At 44.1% G+C, this 19,887-nt stretch overlaps 3 protein-coding genes across 8 annotated transcripts; 1 reads left to right on the top strand and 2 right to left on the bottom strand.

Annotated features, from left to right (window-relative positions):
• The first annotated feature begins 2,637 nt into the window (after positions 1-2,637).
• On the top strand, positions 2,638-6,456 carry LOC133924650 (vesicle-associated protein 1-2-like). 2 transcript variants are annotated; one of them, XM_062370287.1, is made up of 9 exons: positions 2,638-2,926; positions 3,133-3,203; positions 3,337-3,418; positions 3,520-3,635; positions 3,719-3,874; positions 3,963-3,998; positions 4,082-4,123; positions 5,575-5,652; positions 6,022-6,456. In XM_062370287.1, exons 1-9 carry the CDS (start codon positions 2,869-2,871, stop codon positions 6,127-6,129), a joined length of 747 nt encoding a protein of 248 aa, XP_062226271.1. In that variant the 5' UTR covers positions 2,638-2,868; the 3' UTR covers positions 6,130-6,456. The 2 variants fall into 2 exon arrangements, with proteins under 2 accessions (XP_062226271.1, XP_062226270.1); XM_062370286.1 differs by having other exon boundaries at positions 2,639-2,926; positions 3,957-3,998.
• A 601-nt stretch (positions 6,457-7,057) lies between these two features.
• LOC133924649 (uncharacterized) lies at positions 7,058-10,215 on the bottom strand. Its single transcript, XM_062370285.1, has 6 exons — positions 9,789-10,215; positions 9,373-9,480; positions 9,082-9,243; positions 8,941-9,001; positions 7,999-8,123; positions 7,058-7,408 (listed from the first exon to the last, which is right to left on the bottom strand). The coding sequence occupies exons 1-6, from the start codon at positions 10,116-10,118 to the stop codon at positions 7,343-7,345; spliced, it is 852 nt and encodes a 283-aa protein (XP_062226269.1). The 5' UTR covers positions 10,119-10,215; the 3' UTR covers positions 7,058-7,342.
• A 1,706-nt stretch (positions 10,216-11,921) lies between these two features.
• On the bottom strand, positions 11,922-19,304 carry LOC133924647 (probable LRR receptor-like serine/threonine-protein kinase At1g63430). 5 transcript variants are annotated; one of them, XM_062370281.1, is made up of 16 exons: positions 18,538-18,993; positions 18,203-18,275; positions 17,753-18,095; positions 16,745-17,448; positions 16,493-16,631; positions 15,683-15,754; positions 15,455-15,598; positions 15,235-15,360; positions 14,788-14,907; positions 14,649-14,710; positions 13,490-13,726; positions 13,204-13,409; positions 12,992-13,124; positions 12,751-12,908; positions 12,407-12,622; positions 11,922-12,322 (listed from the first exon to the last, which is right to left on the bottom strand). In XM_062370281.1, exons 4-16 carry the CDS (start codon positions 16,821-16,823, stop codon positions 12,074-12,076), a joined length of 1,941 nt encoding a protein of 646 aa, XP_062226265.1. In that variant the 5' UTR covers positions 16,824-17,448; positions 17,753-18,095; positions 18,203-18,275; positions 18,538-18,993; the 3' UTR covers positions 11,922-12,073. The 5 variants fall into 5 exon arrangements, with proteins under 5 accessions (XP_062226265.1, XP_062226262.1, XP_062226264.1 ...); XM_062370278.1 differs by adding an exon at positions 19,132-19,304 and having other exon boundaries at positions 17,753-19,004; XM_062370280.1 differs by having other exon boundaries at positions 17,753-18,275.
• Between the last annotated feature and the right edge of the window lie 583 nt (positions 19,305-19,887).

The raw sequence follows: 19,887 nt of genomic DNA, 5'->3' as shown, positions 1-19,887 counted from the left end.
GTTGCTGGTTACAAGAATCCTGATCTATCTAAGAGCTTGGGGTTCCTTGTTCTTCGGCATGTCTCGTGCTTCTCACTACTCAGCCGTGTTTCTCTTGTGCTGTGTTCCTGTCTATTCCTTTCCCCTCAATCGTCTTCTTCAGCTATGCTCTCTTGTCCTCCTTCTTTTGTGCCGCCAGCTGTTTTAAGTACCCGCCGGCCGCAGCGTGCCCCGAACGAAAGGGGGGGCACGAGCTCCGAGACACCATAAATAAAAAGGGCGTCATCATTTCCTCTGGGCGAAGTGACTGGGGGTGGAAAATGCGTCGCACGCCCGGTCATCCGTCACAATAAATGCCTTGGCAACGGACGCCGTGGAGAGGGCCCACCGGGCAGCCGCAGAGCGACCCGGCGTGCCCGTCCTGTCTTGTTCCCTTGCCACAGCAGCGCGGCAGACGGAACATCTTGGTCCTTACGACGTTATCCTGAGACAGGCCGGATGGCACGGGACGGGACCCGTGCAATTAATAACCCCACGCCTCTCTGCCAGAACATGGCAGGAACTGACACTGAGCGCGGCGGGAGCAGTTGGAGGTGACAGGCCACGCACGCTCTTTAAATGCGCCTCGGGCCTTGACTGGCTGACACCTCATCGGTGGGTCCCTCGGGGGCCTTTCTGGGTCGTCGGGGTACCGAGTGCTCGGGGGTACTGTTCACCTCCCCGAGCACTCTCTCCCGAGAACGCCCTTTCTTGTCCTCGGGGGACCGAGTGCTCGGGGGTACTGTTCACCTCCCCGAGCACTCTCTCCCGAGAACGCCCTTTCTTGTCCTCGGGGGACCGAGTGCTCGGGGGTACTGTTCACCTCCCCGAGCACTCTCTCCCGAGAACGTCCTTTCTTGCCCTCGGGGGACCAAGTGCTCGGGGGTACTGTTCACCTCCCCGAGCACTCTCTCCCGGGCACACTTGTACGGATTCTCGGGGAACCGAGTTCTCGGGGGCTGCTGCACGCAGCCTCGAGCACTCTCTCCCGGAACTTCCTTCGGTGAGTCCTCGGGATACTTAGGTACTTAACTCTCCTGATCGTCGGGGGACTAGGGTGCTCGGGGGCTACCGTATACCTTCCCGAGCACTTTGTTCCCGGTACTTAGATTTCACGGATCATCGGGGAACTGGGGTACTCGGGGGCCACTGACTGTGGCCCCGAGCGCCTTCTCCCGGGACTTGATCTTTTTCCATCTTGCAGGGAAGACCCCGCGGGATGGCACCATGTGGCGGATGGTTGGCCTGGCCTCGAGATTCGGGGACCTCCGGTTCCTGATACACCGACAGGGTAGTAGAAAGGAGCAGTGAGGAGAGTTAAGGCATGCTCAGCCCGACCATTTACTTTGGCAGCACGGTGATAGAACAGCCGATAGGCATCACCAGCCGCGTGGCCAACCTCCTCCGCGCAACACCGAACGGGAAGAAAAGAATGAGGGAGAGGGACAAGGGAGAGAGGGGGGCACATTATGGGTCACGGACAGAGAAGGAAGGAAGAGATAGCACTATGGTCATTTAGTTATTTTTCAACTATTTCTTTTTTTTTTAATTTCTTTAATCGGATTGTTCCTAATGTGAGTTGAAATCAAAGACAAATGGCTCCTTCGTTTCGAAAAAGAAGGAACAAACAAAGTCTATAAAAGTTACACTCTAAAATAGAGGTATGAACACAATTACTCCAATTTCAAAGGGCAAATCTCCATTGTCAAAAAGACAGTACAAGCCCTCCAAGATAGTTATGTTAAATATTCACGTTTCCGTCTTTCACCTTCAGCACAAATAGAATACAAACACAGGAACATAGGTAAACACAGATGTAGGAGATGCCATTTTTCTCATTATTTATGTATATTAGATCTATACAAATCTCTTTTATCTTCTCTCGTATATATAATCCTGCAAAAAAGGAGTTCTGCTTGGAGTTCAAGTTTCCATTCGAGCCCGCTCAACAGACTTCCAAGCCAAAGCCAGACATATAGGTTGATCCTTCCGGAAATAGACTTGTTATTATTGAACACCTAGAGTGTATTGGTTTTTCGCATCTCTGACCTCTTGAGCAGCGGATGGGTAGAATCTTTAAAAAAAATTAATTTAGTTGTCTACATCTATTATTATAGTTTGATTATATTTTACATTAAAAATGAAGAGTCTGATCTAACAGATTCAGACTCTGCATCTATTCATACAAGTTAGTCTATTTATCCGTATCACAAAATCATCTTTATATGAGTAATCAATTACAATCTCAATTTTTATATTCTCACATGTGATTTTAGATTCAGTTATCTGAACTAAAACTTAACCCAATCTATCTAAACAAACACAAATAACTAAGCACTTTTATTTTCAATAAATATAACTCCGTACAATTTATCTCCTCTCAACCTATTTATACCATACAGCTAGCTCGGCCGGAAGCCAAACCCGCCCCTAACGACGGAACTCCACGCTCGAACAGCCAAGTTCAAACGGGACAAAGAAAAGAGCCAAGCTCGAACAAACTTCAAAACACGGGCTCGTGTCTTGTTTGGAACGCACGATTGCTACAATTACTTTACTAGAACTTAGCAGAAAATAGTCGCGGTTACATAAAACCAACCTTCCCTCCCGAGTCCCGAACCGAGCCGAGCCTGCTTCCCCACCGCATCGACCAACCTTCCCTCCCGTTCATTTCGGCGATTCCGAATTCCCATCTGCTCCTCTCTTCTCCCGAGGCGAGAGCAAAACCGTCTAGCTTCCCAAACCCTAGCTCCTCGCTGGCCCGCGTCGCTGCCACCCCGGATCAAGCCCGTACCGCACTCGAGCGTGCGTGCGTGCGTCTCCCCCGAATTCGAGCGGCGGCGGCGGCAGATGGGGCCCGACTCCAAGGAGTTGCTCGGGATCGAGCCCCTCGAGCTGCAATTCCCCTGTACGGTTTCTCCGCTGGACATTCCCTCGCGTTGTAATTAACTAAATGTTTCCTGCCACATGCCGTTGTTTTCTGAAGCAGAATTGAGGGGTGATGCTGGTGTGGCTGGTCGCAGATTCCCCTGCAGGACTTTTTTTAATGTGGAGAGAATTTGGCTTTGTTGTCGTGCTAATCTGTTTGCTCTCCTTTTTTAAAAAATCACACAGTCGAAACAAAGAAGCAGATCTCGTGCTCTATGCAGTTGACGAACGGAACGGATGACTACATCGCCTTTAAGGTAAACTCCACATTCTCAAGCCATTTTGTCACTCCTCACCAAGCTAGTTCGCTTCGCCAAGGTCATTTAAGTCCGCAACTGTGCAAAACGTCGAGCAGTAATGAATGATTTGGTGAAATTTTGTGTTTCTTAGGTTAAGACGACGAGCCCTAAGAAGTACTGTGTCCGACCGAACAGCGGCATTGTGCCACCGCGGTCCACTAGCAATGTCATTGGTAATGTTAACCGTGATCTCCTTACTGCAAGTTCATTTTCCATGTTGTCCCCCAAATTATTATCTTTGAGGAAATATTGGACGCTCTTTGTTATTTTTTAGTGACGATGCAAGCGCAAAAAGAGGCACCGCCGGACATGCAGTGCAAGGACAAGTTTCTCGTGCAAAGTGTCATTGTGGGGGCAGACACGTCAGCCAGAGACATCACTGGGGAGATGGTAGTTCATATTCTATTGTTTGTTTGTGAAATTTTCCTGATGGGCGTTTGTTTCCACTGTGCTTACAATTGAACCGTGTGTAGTTTACCAAAGAATCGGGTAATGTGGTGGATGAGGTGAAGTTGAAGGTTGTTTACGTCCCACCACCCAAACCGCCATCCCCAGTGCACGAGGGATCTGAAGAAGGTTCCTCACCTCGGCCTTCATTGTCCAATGGAAACAACTTTAATTATCAAGAGGTGAGAGCTGAGAATATTTATTGTTTGTTTCCTTTCTTTGTTTGTCCTTAAAATGGTTTGCCTGTGATTGATTGCTTTGTAGATGCAGACGATGAGTGAATCTGATGAGCCACCATTGTTCTCCGTTAGTAACTTAACTTTTACGTGAATTTCCCGATCACTGATCTTTTCCCAAACCGAGTTGAACTGAATTGTTGTTGGTTACAGGCTGTGAAAGCTCATAAGGACCAAGAAGAGTTGACCTCTGAGGTGAGCTCCCTGTATTGAAGAAATCCCTCTGTATATGCTTCAAACATCCATCTCTTCATAGTTCAAATCTACTAGGTTTCAACCAGATCTTAGAGAACATTGCATTTGAATCTTCCATTGAAGCTAACATCAAGTACCTGGATATAATCTGTGCTGTTCTTTAATATCAATTGATCACTGCAATGCCAACACTGACCATTGCTAAGCTGGCGATAACCTAAAATCACTCATCTGTCATGAGTGTGGCTGTTATCTCCAGAAATATTGCATCACATTTGCTTTATGACTACTACTACAACAACAACAAAGCCTTTTAGTCCCAAACAAGTTGGGGAATGATTAATGCTTTAGAGAGACACACTTGTAAATTTATTGTCAATGGAGTTGGAGATGATGATTCAAATGTTAATGAGGCATTAAGACCGACTTGGTAAATTTTGTGTGGCACCTGTAAATGATTTTCAAGTAAATATTATGTATCTTAAGATTTTTAAAATTGGACGTTGAGTCAGCTTAAACCTCATCATATAGTGCATTAGCATTCTGTTGAGCACCTGTGTTGAATCCACTTTAAAATAAGTTGATAGTGATAAGTTCAAGAGTGATCACATAATAACATTAAACACTTAGTCGCAGCACATGTTCTGGTTGTTTACACCATTGGGCTTGAGCAGTGCACACTTTAATATTGAGACAATTGGTAACTAGCAGTCAGGGTATTGGATGGGATCTCCAAGCCTCGAATTAATGGAATTTTGGGATTGTGATTTTTGGATCCTTATGCAAGGAGACAGACTTAAGCTACTAGTGAGCCTATATTCAGGCTCTAGCCCGCTTAGTCATAGTATATTTGGCATACTTGCATGACATAGCACCGTGCATCAACATCAGTACCATGGAGTTGGTTCAGTTTCAACTGGGCGCTACTGTGTTGATTGATGCTTCTAGCTTCAGTGTATACCTCTTGTCGAGTTGTCATGCTAATTTGTATATTTTGGTGTGGTCCTTATGTGCATTCATCTCAGGGCTCATTTTTGCTACTGATTTGTGGAATCTCCATTGGTCGTTGGTCCTTTCTAGTCAATGTGAGGTTGCCTGTTATAGCTGATGATACATTAACTTACCTGAGTGGCCTACTACTACTATAGCATCTACATTTTTATAGGTTACCGCTTCCATAGTAAGCACTGTTATATTCCTTGTATGCATTAACTCGTTCTCACAAATCAATTAACAAGTTCAACATTTAGCACTGTTTAACATTTAAGTTACATTTTGTGGCACGTTTGTTTGAATTTGTACTGGGTGTTTTGGCTTTGTATTTTTATTCTTCTTCTTAAATGAAATGACACGCAGTTCTCCTGCGCGTTTGAGAAAAAAAAAGTTACATTTTGTGAATAAGGCAACTCTTGCCTTGTATTGGCATCTTATTCCTCTTGTTCTATGTGTAGACATCTGCTTTGATTTCAAGGTTGACGGAAGAGAGAAACTCTGCCATTCAGCAGAACAATAAGCTTCGAGAGGAGCTGGTTAGTGGATTCTATCTTTCTGCAAACATTTGGTGCATGTTCTACTATTTGAATGTAGCAGTATTTTTTATGGTTCCATACATCTGGCAATTTTGATATTTGAATACCATATTTTCATTGGAGAAATATGTATTCCTTGTCATTTTTCATAAGTTACAATCTTATGTATATATTCTTGTAGCTTCAAACATTTCTTTTGGTTCACATAACCTGTTGCATTCCACAAAGGTGCAATATTGATGATATCTCAAACCAAACTTGTCATATTGTATCGACCAATGAATCATTGGTAGAGAGATGTTAAATGAAAGCTCTGCACATAGAAATATAGTTTAGTTGCAATGAAAAAACTTTATTGAATCTCAACAGGACCTTGTAAGGAGGGAAATCAGCAATCGGAATGGTGGTTTCTCATTTGTGTTCGTGGTGGCCATTGCTCTCCTGGGAATTCTACTAGGATTCATCATGAAGAAATAGATGAGCTTGTGTGACTCTGCATCTTGCTAGGCCGTCTTTTTTCATAAGATCGGATGTACCACACTGCTACTCCATAGCATATTCATCTTAGGATTTGGTGCCTTCTGTAATTGTGCTTCAGATGCCTGGCTACCACACCCAAGCAATAAGCCTGTCTCCTTAATCTTGTGTTAGTTCTTATGTTAGCTTGTGCAACTAAGAAACTGGGTAATCACTGATATCGTTTGGGTCAAACTGTTGAGAAATAGTTGCAGGTAATTAGTGTGTTAATTACGATATGATTCCCCAATGCTTTCTGGATAAGATGCGCGGTTGCATTCAGCAGTATCTGAGGATCCGAGCAAAGGCTGGATGGAGTTTGCTGATAGTCTGTATAGAGGTCTTCTGGATGTCTTTTGGGCGTTGATAGTGTATGTCTTTATCCACCAATGAGAGTCTGAGACGACCTTGGACGTTGTCGACAGCAAGCGAACAGTGTTAGACTCTTTTTTCTTTTTCCTTTTTTTGAAATGTGTAGCACTCACTTTTCGTTGAGAAACTATTATGCTTGAAACAGTGCGTCTGCCTGCTTGTGTTCAGTTACTGTCGCTTTTGTGCTGCTCCCTCTTCAGTTCAGTTCAGGCGATGATCCGGGTTGTGCACGAGCAGCCAATATGCTTGGAGATCGGACAGCTCGGGCCTCGGAGCACTGTGATGCCTCCTCTTGCATATTATGATCGTACGTGAGAACATTCATTCTTTACCTGGCCACCTGCACGACACTGACGCTATTAACTACAAGTGTTGTATGAGCAGAACCATACGGTGACCTGAATGGGCGATTCACGTTAACTACTACTCGGGCATTCAGCACCACATATATCTACGCTGAAAAGGCAATCATTTTCAGAAACTGTCGCTACACAAAGCAGACTAATGCAGTCATGCAGAACCACAAAAGCCATGGTCAATTGGATTTGACAAGCTCCTGTAAACAAAGGTTCTGTTCAGCGGCTACTAACTACGCTACTGATCCTTCCAAAGAAAAACTACCCCACTGGGCTTTCATTGACTCATTTTGTCTTCTGCTATCTGCATAACACTTCATACGCAATGTCTCTGGTTATAATACAGAAAACTGGTCGCAAATGCTAGAGTGCAAGCATTTTTTTTCCCCTTTCTTCTTTACTAAATTAGAGTGCAAGCATTTTCAAACCACAATCGTGCCTCATCCTCACTTCTCAGGCTCCTGCAGCATGTTGCATCGAGATACAATGCTGCGGAAATCCTCAAGGTTTATCTGCGGAGAGGCAAAATACAGATGTCAGAAAATGGAGAAAATACAAATTGGAAGTAGGAAAGTGGTATTTCTCATTCTCGAGAAAAGAATTAAACAAGCGTTTTCCCCAATATGTGTCATTGGTAAATATCCACAGTACTAACTAATGTCTAATTGAATCGGCAAGTTAAATGAGGGAGTCAGCATTCGCTGAAGCTGAACATGTCGTAGTTGATGAACAAGACACCATTTCTTTTGAAAAATAATACAGCAAATCAAATGTAATGGGCAACGTGTCTTCAACAATAAAAGACACTTATGTGCGTCCTAGCATCACTCTGACCATGCTACGGTTACCATATGTCAATGGCATTGTGATTTTAACCAGTTAAACCAGTCAGCGCCACAAAGGGAAACCTTATCAATCAAATTGCAGATTCAGCAAGTTCATCAACGTTCTTAAACATAAGTGACTTAAACAATAAAATCAAGCTGTTGGGGAATGCTTAAGCAAATGGCAGGAACCAGACTAGTTCTACTTTTCTAAAGAGGGTTCTAAGTTTCTAACTAAAATATTGATAATTTAACTCGAGTGGAAAACGAAGACTAACCTTTCCATCTCTGTCACTATCAAAGCAACGGATCATATTAGATATCTCAGAATCTGTCCAGATGAAATCATTTACTGTAGCAATTCTTTCAAGATCCCATGGTGTAATATATCCTTTACCAACTTCTGTAAATCATAGTGTGAATAAATTGATAACTGTTTGCAGAAGCAATTTATCACGGATAGAAAAAATGAAGCTTTAGAGTACGTGGAACACAAAAAAGATAGAAATCATGTCAATCTGTGTTTGCTTACTAGAAAACTACAGCCATTTCCTTCAAAACGAACACCCATCAAAGTTCTTTCAGGGTGGAGTAATTTCCGCTTGGCTTGTTAGATAACTAAAACAGTAACACACTAACGTCCCCAACTATCATCTCTTGGAAAATATTGCACAGCAAACCATAAGTAACTTCACACAATTCCTCCCTGCTTCCATGGGAAAGAAGGTGCATAAAACCTACAAGTTTGAGCTAAATTGCATGTAACAATGAAGAAAATACTATATCAGTTATTCCTTGCTAGGGTATGTGCAACAACTATCAGTTATTCCTTGCTAGGGTATGTGCAACAACTATTAGGATAATGGGCCTGACATTCTGAAGAACACGTGCTAATTTGTTCGAAGTTTGGTTTGAACTTCTATCATGCATCTAAAAACCTAACACCGCTCCAATGCAGATGGGGACCAGGGGGCAAATTCTGTGGGCTGAAAATAAGCATGGGATAACCAAACTAAACTACAATATGTTTGTGCCATAGCATATCCACGATTCCAACAAAACGAAGTGGATCAAAACCAAAATTATTTTGAGTTCATAACATTTAAAGCAAAGATTATTTATTTTCCTCAAAAAAATCCTAAAATTTCAAACAATCAAACCTAAATGCATTTAGCGGTTTAAAGATGAAGCAAATGAAGTTTAGTGCCAGATAAGAATACCATCAAATGAGAAGAAGAAGACAACCACATCATCTTCTGTCAGTTGTATCCTGCTCTTACCCTGAAAGCAATAAAAGGAGAGAGTGTAAAACATAATGACATAGGTGAAATCTAATACAAGTCATGTTGTAAGGGACATACCAGCTTTTTAATCTTCCTGTTCTTAGCTGAGTCCTGAATGGATGCTTTACTATTCTTTTTGTGCAGAGTGCCTTCACTTCCTTCCATTCCTGTGCTTGAAGTTTCTGCACCCGTTGTGGTCACAGACCTTTCAGAAGATCCCGCCAGGGAGAGAGCAATTGCCTGCATATTATCATTGTTAACGTGCTGATAGAATCTTTTGATAAAAACATAGAGCAATAATTTAGGTATAATTGCCATTCTAGGACAATATAGATTTGGTGGCTTGGTTGATATGTGATTATAAATTACCTGCTGTAAGGCTGTATCATCGTCCACAAAATCAGCAAAAGAAGTGACCACTTTCCTAGCTGTACTCTTAGAAGTTTTACCTGACTTAAATAGCTTAGCTTTCTTTCCCTGAAAATATAGAGAAAAAACAATTTATGTGCTGACACTTACAGAATACCAAACTATCATATTTATGCAACGCCGATCATAGCAGCGCACATCAAAATGGCTTCTTTGATTACTGAATCTTAGAGCCATTGCACATTTTAAAGTCGTACGTGATCTGTTGCCACTTGCGAGGGTTTAATTTGGTAAACACAATGTTTTACATGAGAAGACACATATATCATCACTAAGCTAGACCCATCAATCCATCAATCAAGGACGACACATAAATGGAAGTGAGATGAGATGTTATACAACGAACAAAGAGGCACCTTCGCATTAGACCTAGACGACGATTTGCTATCTCGATCCATCTCGTCATCTTGTCCGCTCTCCGACGAGCTCTCCTCCTCGCCGCCGCTCTCGTTGGACGGGATGTACTCGTCATCCTCGTTGGCGGACCGCTTCTTCTGCCTCCTCTTGGCCGCGGCCGCCGCCGGAGACGGGTTGCGGAGGAGAGGGGACGCTGCGAGGCCGCGGAGGCCAAGGGCCTGGAGGCGGGCCTCGTTCTCGCGTATCCGCAACAGCCGTTGCTTCTCGTAATCGGTCATGGGCTGGGCGCCCTCGCGCTCCTCGCAGGCGTCGGTTCCTTCTCCCGCCATGGCGAGGCGGCGGCAAAAGGTCTTTCTTCTCCCCCTCTCCTCTCTACTTTTTCTAAACAAAATGGAAGGGAGGAAAAAAAGTTTCGCTCCGGAGTCCCGTGCGGGAGGTTGTCCGGCCGGGACGTGGACGGGCCAAAAGCGCCTGACTGCGAGCCGGGAAGCGGCATAGTAAAAAGACGGGAAATTTGATTATACGTCCAAACATTGATGATTTTTTATAATATATTTGAAATTAATATTTTGACTACTTTTCTCTTATTTAATATAAAATTTTATTATAAACTAGTTCGCATAGAATATAAGTGGATTATATAATCATTTATCCCTCGAAGATGGGTCAGTTGTCCATGATCGTGACCGTAACTGGGCACTGCTGAATGGTAAACTTTACCAAAACTCAGAACCTGAATTTTTTTCTACCGAAATGGCTATACGTATAATTGCAATGTACAATTACAGCATATGACCAGTGATAATCGATGGTGTGATGGCCTACTGGCCTTCTGTCCTGTCATGTTGGCCTTGTGATGCCAAATTATACGCAATAGTGGTACACTCCAGTCCTACTTATAGCATTACTCATTTTCTATTACCTTCTCACTCTGACTCCTCTCTCTCCTCTCTCCGTGGATTATTTAACTATTTGCCACCTGAGTCATTGAATATAGGTCAGGGTGACAAATTTATTACCACTCATCTCGTAAAAGTGATAAAAAAAAGTTAAATGCCCCTCTCCCCACGGTCAGCCCATGTGCTACCGCTCGCCGACGTCGTCGGCGAGCATCCCTGGCGAGCCTGAGCCCCTACGCGCGTCCCACCTCCTCCATCCTCAACTCCGACGAGCTCGTCCTCCGCACCCTCACCCCCGTCACTCTCTCCTTCCTCGCCTCTGATAGCTCCCGTCGCCGATCACTCCCTCGCTAATCTCTCTCATTCTTGACGCCCCCGCCATCGACCCCTCCTGCAGGCGGTCCTCTACCACCCCGGTGGGCCACAAACCACCACCGCCGCTGGGTAGGCCAGCCGCCGTGGGCATCCCTCTAAGCCCATCGACGCTAGTTGAACCCTCACCCGAACCAAACCTCCAACCCTAACCCTAAGTCCTAACTCACCGGAGCATCTCGTCGTCTCCGAAGAAGAAGAAAGAGGGTGTCTGGACATAGATCTTGAAGCATGTCGCAAGGTACAAAAATCTAGTGAGAATGAAGTATCACTCGAGCAGATTTTAGTTTTTCTGTAGTTTTAGCCTGTAATTCCACATCGTAGCAACTGGCCCTGTTGGCTGCAGCCCATCAGTGCCTAGTGCCAATGCCTAGCACAGAGGGACAAGGAATCTCATGAAAGGAATATGTTCAAGGGTTAATTTGATTCGTGCTCTTATGAAATTGCCTGTTTTGAAAAATGCTACTATATAGTGCTATACCTGGCTGGTACCATTAAGATTTTTCTCGGCTTCAAATCATGCCATTATGCACGCCCCTAACGCTTTTAGGCCCAATTGCAGGCCATTATTCAGGCACCCGTGCACGAGGCTGACGACGCTGCAACCGAGCACCCGGAAGAAACTTCTATGAGGCCCGCGCGCGAAGGACCCCGGCGAGACCCCCATCCGCGCCGTGCACGTTCGATCGCACGGCGCGCGCGTGCGGGCCTGCGTGCGCGCCGGCACGTGTCGCGACGCGACGAGGATCTACGTGAAAGACCCGGCCTCACAGAATTTTCTTCCCAAGCACCCGCTTGCTACCTCCCTCCGCGTGTTGTGCCACCTGTTTGAATCAAAAGTGCTCTCTCTGCTCATGCTGATCAAATCCAAGTTCGAGTCCCTTTCGATTCAGATTTGGGTGTCATTCTTTCTCTCAAGAAAATACCATTACAATGCCAAACGGAATAACAATGGATTGGAAAGAACTGTTCTTGCAACTGCAGCATGGCAGCGAAGGGCAAACAAAGGGCATCTAGGAGATGGCCAGCTCAGCCTCGGCCCAGGCCAGAGAAGAATCCCTGAACAAGGTAGCAGTCGACGCCTCGATGCCTTCCTCCAGGATGGCCGCGATCATGCTCATGGAGGGCCGCCGTGACGGCTCGGGATCGATGCACAGGTTCACCACGTTGCAGACGATGCCCAGGCTCTCCTGGTTCATGCTCTGTTGGTTCGGGTCGACCAGCTTGCTGAACTCCTTGGGCTGGTCCAAGTGCTTCCTTGCCTGGAATTGTTGGCTTGTTATTCATGTCTGGATCGGTGAAGCATGAGCAAAATAAGCAGGCTTAAGTGAAGCAAAGTCACTTACCCAGTCTACCAAGTCCCCTGTATCTTTGGAAACTGCGGCTCTACTGCTGATCAGCTCCAGCAGGATCACTCCGAATGCGAATGTGTTGGCCTGGACGTCCATGAAATGCTTGTGCCGAGAATCCGTAATGTTGTTGACAGATCCGCCGTTTACTGGGCAACCGGAGCCAAGTCCTGGTTTGGTCACAAGATATCTCCACCTCTCGAAATCAAGTATCTGCAAAAGCACAATTATTTGCAGTTGTTACAAGAACTAAGGCTGAAGCCTCATGTTCAGGGCGCCATGGTACTAGCAGCTATTGTTCTTGATTTAGCAGTTTGTCCAGGAGTGAAAATGTCACAGACCTTTGGCGAGAAATCTTCGGTAAGGTAAACTGAACTGGACGTCAATGCAGCGACAGCGAATGGAGGTTGCAGCTCCGTGTGTAAGTATCTGAGAACTCGCGCAATGCTGAGTGCTAGTTTCATCCGTCTGGGCCAAGTTAGCTGACATCCTTCTCCATCTGCAAGCAAATAACACACAGTTTATACTTTCACAGCTTTTGTCATTCGGGTCATCGAGCAAGGCAAGAGCTTATTGACTCACCGTGAATATGCTCATAAAGTGTCCCATTCGGTGGGTACTGAAAGGCCAGCATTCTTGAGAACGGATCAGATTCCTTGCAGTATCCCACCATCTTTGCAGCATTTTCATGACCCAATCTGGCCATTTCTATCACCTGAAGAATTAGAGCATACCATGAGATAACGTAATAGAGCAGTAAAATATTAAGGTGGGTTCAGTTGGTGAGCACTTGCCTCCTTTTGAAAGTAAAGCTCTACGTGGTTATTCCAGTAATGCACTGAAACGGACAGTGACACAACAGCGATTTCCTGGCCATCCTTCAAAGTTCCCTTGTACACAACTGTCTCATGAGAAGATCCAATTATGTTGCTGAAGTCTTCGCAAGCTTCTGCAAGCTCCTGCCGGCTTATCTTCGGCACATTTCCCAGGAGGTCATCATCTATACAAGCAACGACTTGTAACCAACACAGTGTAAAAGTTTTATTTTGTCAGTAACTCGCATCAAAAGCAGACACTGACCGATTGATATTACAGTGTTTTCCTTCCAGCTTACAGCTCTTGTCCATGGGACGTTGTTCCCGGACCTAGAGGATCTAGCTCTGCATCTTTTAAGACCAGTGATGGTACAAAGTGTTAACAAACAAAGCAGTGAAACCGCTGCGACGACTCCCAGAATGAGAAGCCAAAGTGGTTCTAACAAGCCTTTCTGCTCATTCCCACCATGGTTGTCTTCGCCTGCATCCTGGCTACTTTGACCTGAAATATGATGTAGCGCACTTGCTCACTGTTCAATAATGCAAATTACAGTAATATCGAAGTAACTGTGAACATTCTAGTTTCACTCAACAGAGCATGTGATCTCGTATATTGGACATAACAGTATGTGTGCCGTTGTTCTGAGTCATATTGTAATGCTCAAATGTAACAAGCATATAAAAATGCACAAAATCAGTTTGGGTTGAATCCTGACTTATGTACGTGCAGTACTGAGGAATAGAAATCTGACAGAAGGAACCGAATACTTAGAAAACAAGATGGAGATACTAACAACGAACAAAAACGCTAGGAGTCTAGGACTAAAGATCAAATAGCAGAAAGGCAAAAGGAAGAATGTGAGAGATGGGATCCAAGAAGGAAGCAACCAGAGTGTCAAGTTCCGGTCTTTATTTTAACAAGCATAGCTAATATTCCATTATCCCATAGGTTACAAAATGACTCGTCACCTAGTGATCACAAACTGACAATGCAATCAGCGACGTGGCTAGGCTTACTTTTCTGCTGTCCAGTGTCAAATAAATTTTAACAGCCTAAAGTTAGGTTCCCATCATTGCACTATGTCCTCGAGCCCAAAAATGCCCCCAATTTTATCTTCTAGGGATGAACAAAGGGCTCGAGACTTATTTATTCAGACTAGCCTAATGGGGTCGTTCACTGAATAAGTAGTTTCGTAGCTACTATGATTGATTCGGAAATAGCTTATTGATGAGTAAATACGTGAGATCTTTTCAGTTTTTCCGCATGTAGATTGCCACGAGAAACTGTTAACTGTATCTTACAAGTAGTAATGTATATATGCTCTTTTCAAATTGCGGCAGAAGTAGTGGCAAACAGCTAAAAAGAGGATTTAATTGTATGAGTGACCATAACATGTTAACAGTAGAATGAAATATCACCATACATTCCTGGACAGGACGGTTTACTGTGCCATTGTTCTGGAAGCAATTCCCTACCAAGCTTGATCTGTTCAAGTACTGTAAAACAGGTAAGTTCAGAAAGACTTAACCGAAACGTTTAAGCCGCAAAAAGCAAAGGTGTACCTTTGGATTTGCTTTAAGCACATAGGAATATCTCCAGCCAAAAAGTTATATGAGAGGTCAATATCGGTTAGCTGAGATAATTGACACAATCCAATTTGATCAGTGCTGTTGGCGAACTCCCTGGAAGAAGGATTACAACTGGTTATTCATATCGTATGCCAATTGCTGTCCACATAGAAGCATACTGTTAAGGTTTGGAGTCGACAGTTTGATCATTGTTTCTTGTCTTATTCAGCTTGTTTTCAGACAGCCAGTTAATTCTAACTACACGCTTGCACAGTAAGCATTGCAAAGTGCAGTCAATGCTGATTGATGCTAACTTATTAACTAAATTGTTTTATTCCTTTGTATAGAAGCGTCATGCTTCCAAGTTCCATGCACTTCCAGATCATGTATAATGAAAAACAACTTTTGGGGTTTTAAAGTCACTGAAAAACAATTACTTACATGCTCGAATCGTTACTTGGAATAATCCCTGTAAGGCTGTTATTGCTCAACCGTAGCTCGACAAGGCTTGCCAACTTGCCAAGCTCAGGAGGGATAGCACCTTTCAACCGATTTCCGTGAAGGTCTCTAGGGCATAAGAGAATAGATGAGTTATGAAACTGAAGGAATGCTGACAAGTGACAACAGCACAAGTTGAACATAAAAGGCTCTTGCTTAGTACATTTTTGTGATCTTTGGCATGTCACCAATCTCACTAGGAATGGGCCCCGCAAGCTGATTGGTGCCAAGATCCAGCTCGGTCAGGTTCTTTAGCATGCCGATTTCTTTCGGTATTGAGCCCATGAATGTATTGTGATCCAACATGCTGAAAGAAGTTTGCCAGGACTAGCATTTGTAATTCATTTTAGGTGACGTTCGTATTAGAATTACATGGAGTTATAGTACTTACAGTTTCTGCAAGGATCTCAGGGATCCGATCTCTGGTGCCAAGAATCCTTGGAGAGATGAATTCGACAATTCTCTAGACAGTCACAACTCACAAGTAAGAAATAAGACACTTAATCGGAAAAATTGCAAGTTCATCAACAGAGAAACAGTTTCTTCAGTGCGTAACTTTTTTGAACTTTCTTGTTCAAACAAGCCCGTATTTGTAAATCAAATAATGCATGCCCCAATAGACTTCAGACATATGCCACTTGGATTCGAAATTTTTAAAAACATAAAAGCGGGAAATTATTGGCCTGACGGTTTGTAGCTCTGGAGGGACCACAAATCCATAATCAACTTAAAATATTGTGCTTGCTTCTTGTGTCAACTGAATACAAGATAAAAAAAAGAAGGAACAAGAAGATAAAGTTCTATGATAGCTTCCAGCTGGATGCCTTAGTACGTGGCAGAAACTTTTCCATTTCTGTCTGAAAGAACATGCATCATTTTGTCCTGCTGTTGTTGCAAAAGAGGTTTCCATCCCCGGCAGTTTTTAATTTCCACAGTATACAGAGAAACAGTGTACGGTGTTTTTGTATACCTTTCAACAAACTCTAAAAGAGGTGGGCATATGATTATCAACCTTTTTTTTTTTCATTCGAGCAAAGCTGTTTGGACATGAAGATAGACAAGGCCACGAATATGCGTCAAGAAACAAAGCACTGATCGCGCGAGAGCCTTAAATTTATCTTAAAATCATATGATCCTCTTAAGCGATTGCAAGGAAAGGAAAAACCAAGCAGGGGATCAAATGGGAGCAATCAATTCTTACAGAGTAACAACGCGGCTGTTGAACGCCGAGCACCCCACGCCGGACCAGGTGCAGGGATCCTTGTCCTTGGAATTCCAGTCCGACAGCTTGGACAGAGGGTCCTCGTAGATGGCTCTCTTGAACGCAAGAAGCGCAGACACTGCGCAACGACAAGAACACAGCAGCAATCAACCCCTCAAGAACTCACCAGGAACTAATCGAAGAACACACAGCCACAGGAACGAAAAATACAGAAGACAGTGGGAGCAATACCGTCATCTGAAACGGATGCAGAAGCCGCGACGAGAAGCATGCGGAGGAGAGAGATCCCGAGCAGCTTCACCGTCGACATGTCTCTTCTCCTCAACCGAGCATACAAGACTCGGCAGACGCTCACGACAGAACCAAAAAGGGGGAAAAGTATCACGACGGCGGCTTGAAGTGAAATGGAAGCAGAGGCGACTTGTTCGCTTCACTTCACATGGCCATCGAGCTTCTCGTGTTGATGTCCCGCCGCGAGGTGGAAGAAGAAGCACGAAGCAGTTGCACGCTTGCACTTAACGGCCACGCCAAGCAGCGATGATGGCCTAGATTACTAGTCTAATCGTACGAGGACAAGGAAACAACCACCTCCCAGGTATTCATCTAGCCATCAGCACCACTTTATATTTCCCCATTTTTATGTCTCGCTCTACAGCCGAGTTTGTACGCCCAGCGCACGCGCCGCGTACATACTGTTCTACACACCCGTCTCATGACCCGCACGTGACATACTACTGTACGTTTGTACACTTGCTCCACAGTCCAGACACTTACGTAGAGACGGTAAAGTTCTGCCATCTTCAGTAGTCACGAGGTTGAGGACGATTAATTGGATTGTTACATGAGGCTCTTTCCGAGAAACTATTGGATGGGACACGAAACTAAACTTGAATCTTCCCTGGACTGGGGTGGGTCATAGATGGAAGCTGCTGGCACTAAGGCTGTGTTTGTTTGCTGCTTCTGAAACTGCTTCTGCTACTGGCAGAAGCCAGAAGCCAGAAGCCAGAACAAACGAGGTTCTGGAGAAGTGGTTTCTGGAGAAGCCAAAAGCCTGTTTCTGAGGAAAATGAACTAAAGCTGATAAGCTCGCTGAGATATGCTTCTCTGAGAAGCTATGTACTGAGAAGCCAAAAATTTATTGTAGAAACCAACAACCTATTTCCAAAAGCAGCTTTTCAGAAAAGCCAAAAACACTGCTTTTTAGAGAAGCTCAAAAACAAAAGCTCAAACAAACACGACCTAAAGCTCACAAAACACTGAACAAACAGGTAGGGGTCAGATCAGAAATGTGACACGTTCAGTTCCAGTCTACCAAATCAGGTGGCAAATCATATTTACCTGAAGCTGAACCTGAGCATATCGGAGTTCGAAATCTTCCGGACTAATTCAAGTTTCAGCTTCGCAGTCCGAGCACACTCCCTCACGCATACGTACCGAAAATGACTGGTTAGGTGACTATTCAAATCTTTTCCGGAATCAGGGTATAGGATACAGTTTTTTTCGATGCCATGGCCGGAATGGATGTTTCTTTGCGCCATGGTCGTTTCCTTGCACTTGCCACCAGCCAGATCTTTGATTCGTGCTACATTTTATTACAAAGAATGACGCAATAACCTGAGGAGTTGTTGCAACCAATATTGCAGAAAGTTGCAACAATTCTAGAGTAATCAAAGAGGGGGTACACATCACCATTGTCCCGTACTTCACTTGCCACGGGAAAGGTCAAGAACAGGACGCCATCATGACCAAGCAAAACGTTAGCCTGCAAGGGAAAGCAATATACAGTACACTAGCTCATCAAAAGAAATGAGTAACCCGCAAGCATCTCCATGGCTGAAGCTTTTGATTTAGAACACATGCTTGCTGTTCTTTTTTCCTGAAGAAAAAGTGAAGTATTTTCTCACTTTCCAGCGTTCAGATTGATTTGTGCACGGTGAATTTCTTGAAGACCAGAGGAAATATAAAAATTTATTGCGCGAATACGCAAATGCAGAGTAGTGGAGATTGTTTAGCTTAAAGATGACCTGAAAAGTGATGGTGCTGCTTCCAAGCAAATCAAGGCAAAGACTAATGATGATTCCTGTGGCTGGCAAATGGAATGGGGTGGGATATAGCCTTCAGACACAAGTTTCTCTGGGACTCCTCTGAGAAAGGCTTTACCCTTTTCTCTCTCTCATTTCTACATTTGCCTTTCAAAAATTAGTGGTTGTTTTTCCCCTTAGAAGATTGAGTCCTTGTAACCGCTTGCAATTCCCAGGAAGATCGTGAGTACAGAAAGAGATGCATTAGCTCTATAAAGAAAATCAATATTGACGATAGTATATTGATCGGTCCCGTCTCCAGGCTCAGTCTTCTTACCAAATTGGTTTCAATTATATTCAGATCTCAACTCTCCTTTCTCGCTGTCGCGTTCCACCGACGAAAATTAGCTGACATCTTGTTCTTTACCATGTCACTTCAGCCAGGTATTGATAATCTATGACTCATGAACCTGGAATGCAGTCGGCATGCTATATAATGGACAAAGCAACAAACAGAACAGTAAAGGGGGAAACACTTGAGAAGTGAGAACAAAAGGGGGGTTAATCAATAAGGGTCAAAGAAATTACGCTTCTAACCTGCTCACAAAGTCTATCGTTTCCTCCATTGACTACTAGTTTGCAGGTTGTTGATGCCAAACTATAAAAATTGACAGTAGCATGTAAAGCATTTGAAAAAACTCTTTTAGATATTCTGATGTCACCATAGCCTTTTTCCATAATGGACTGTAGGTGCTGACTGTTCCAACTGACAGAATGTAAAACATGGGGAGGTTTTCACAACAGCCAAACCCATGATCAATGTAAAGTTCGCATACTTGACTGGCGGCAAAAGTCACAGAAATCTAGTTCAGTAACTAACAAACTTTACCTGGAGCCAACGCAAAGAAAGCATTACTGCAGTGGAGAACTGAAGCCTGAATACCTGCCCTGTTCAACACATACAAATGTTGGGTGGCATTGGCTCCTAAGAAGCTGCCACATGTTTCATAACTCCAAATGACGCAAGCATAAATGGATCAATCAGAAATGTTACAGCACCTCCTTTGCATGGGTGCATAAGCGCACCACTGATACAAGAGTTTTCTGCATGGTAAAAATAATGGTGAAGCAGTTGTTTGTGTTGAAGCGCTGGAGAACATCTCGAGGAAACTTAATTGGCTGAGGAGGTCATGTCTTTACCTGCCAGAGCGCCCTTGACGTGCAAAATCAAACTCTCTGCAGTCCACACAGTACAAGAACACCCAGCAATTCACACTAAATATATATGAGAGCATACCTGGGTTCATTAAACAGTCTTTGCATACTTGTTTTGAGTTACCACGGAAATATGTA

The sequence above is a fragment of the Phragmites australis genome, chromosome 7 (genome assembly GCF_958298935.1).
Source record: "Phragmites australis chromosome 7, lpPhrAust1.1, whole genome shotgun sequence".
Lineage (NCBI taxonomy): Eukaryota > Viridiplantae > Streptophyta > Magnoliopsida > Poales > Poaceae > Phragmites > Phragmites australis.
This window is presented reverse-complemented; position numbering and strand designations above follow the sequence as displayed.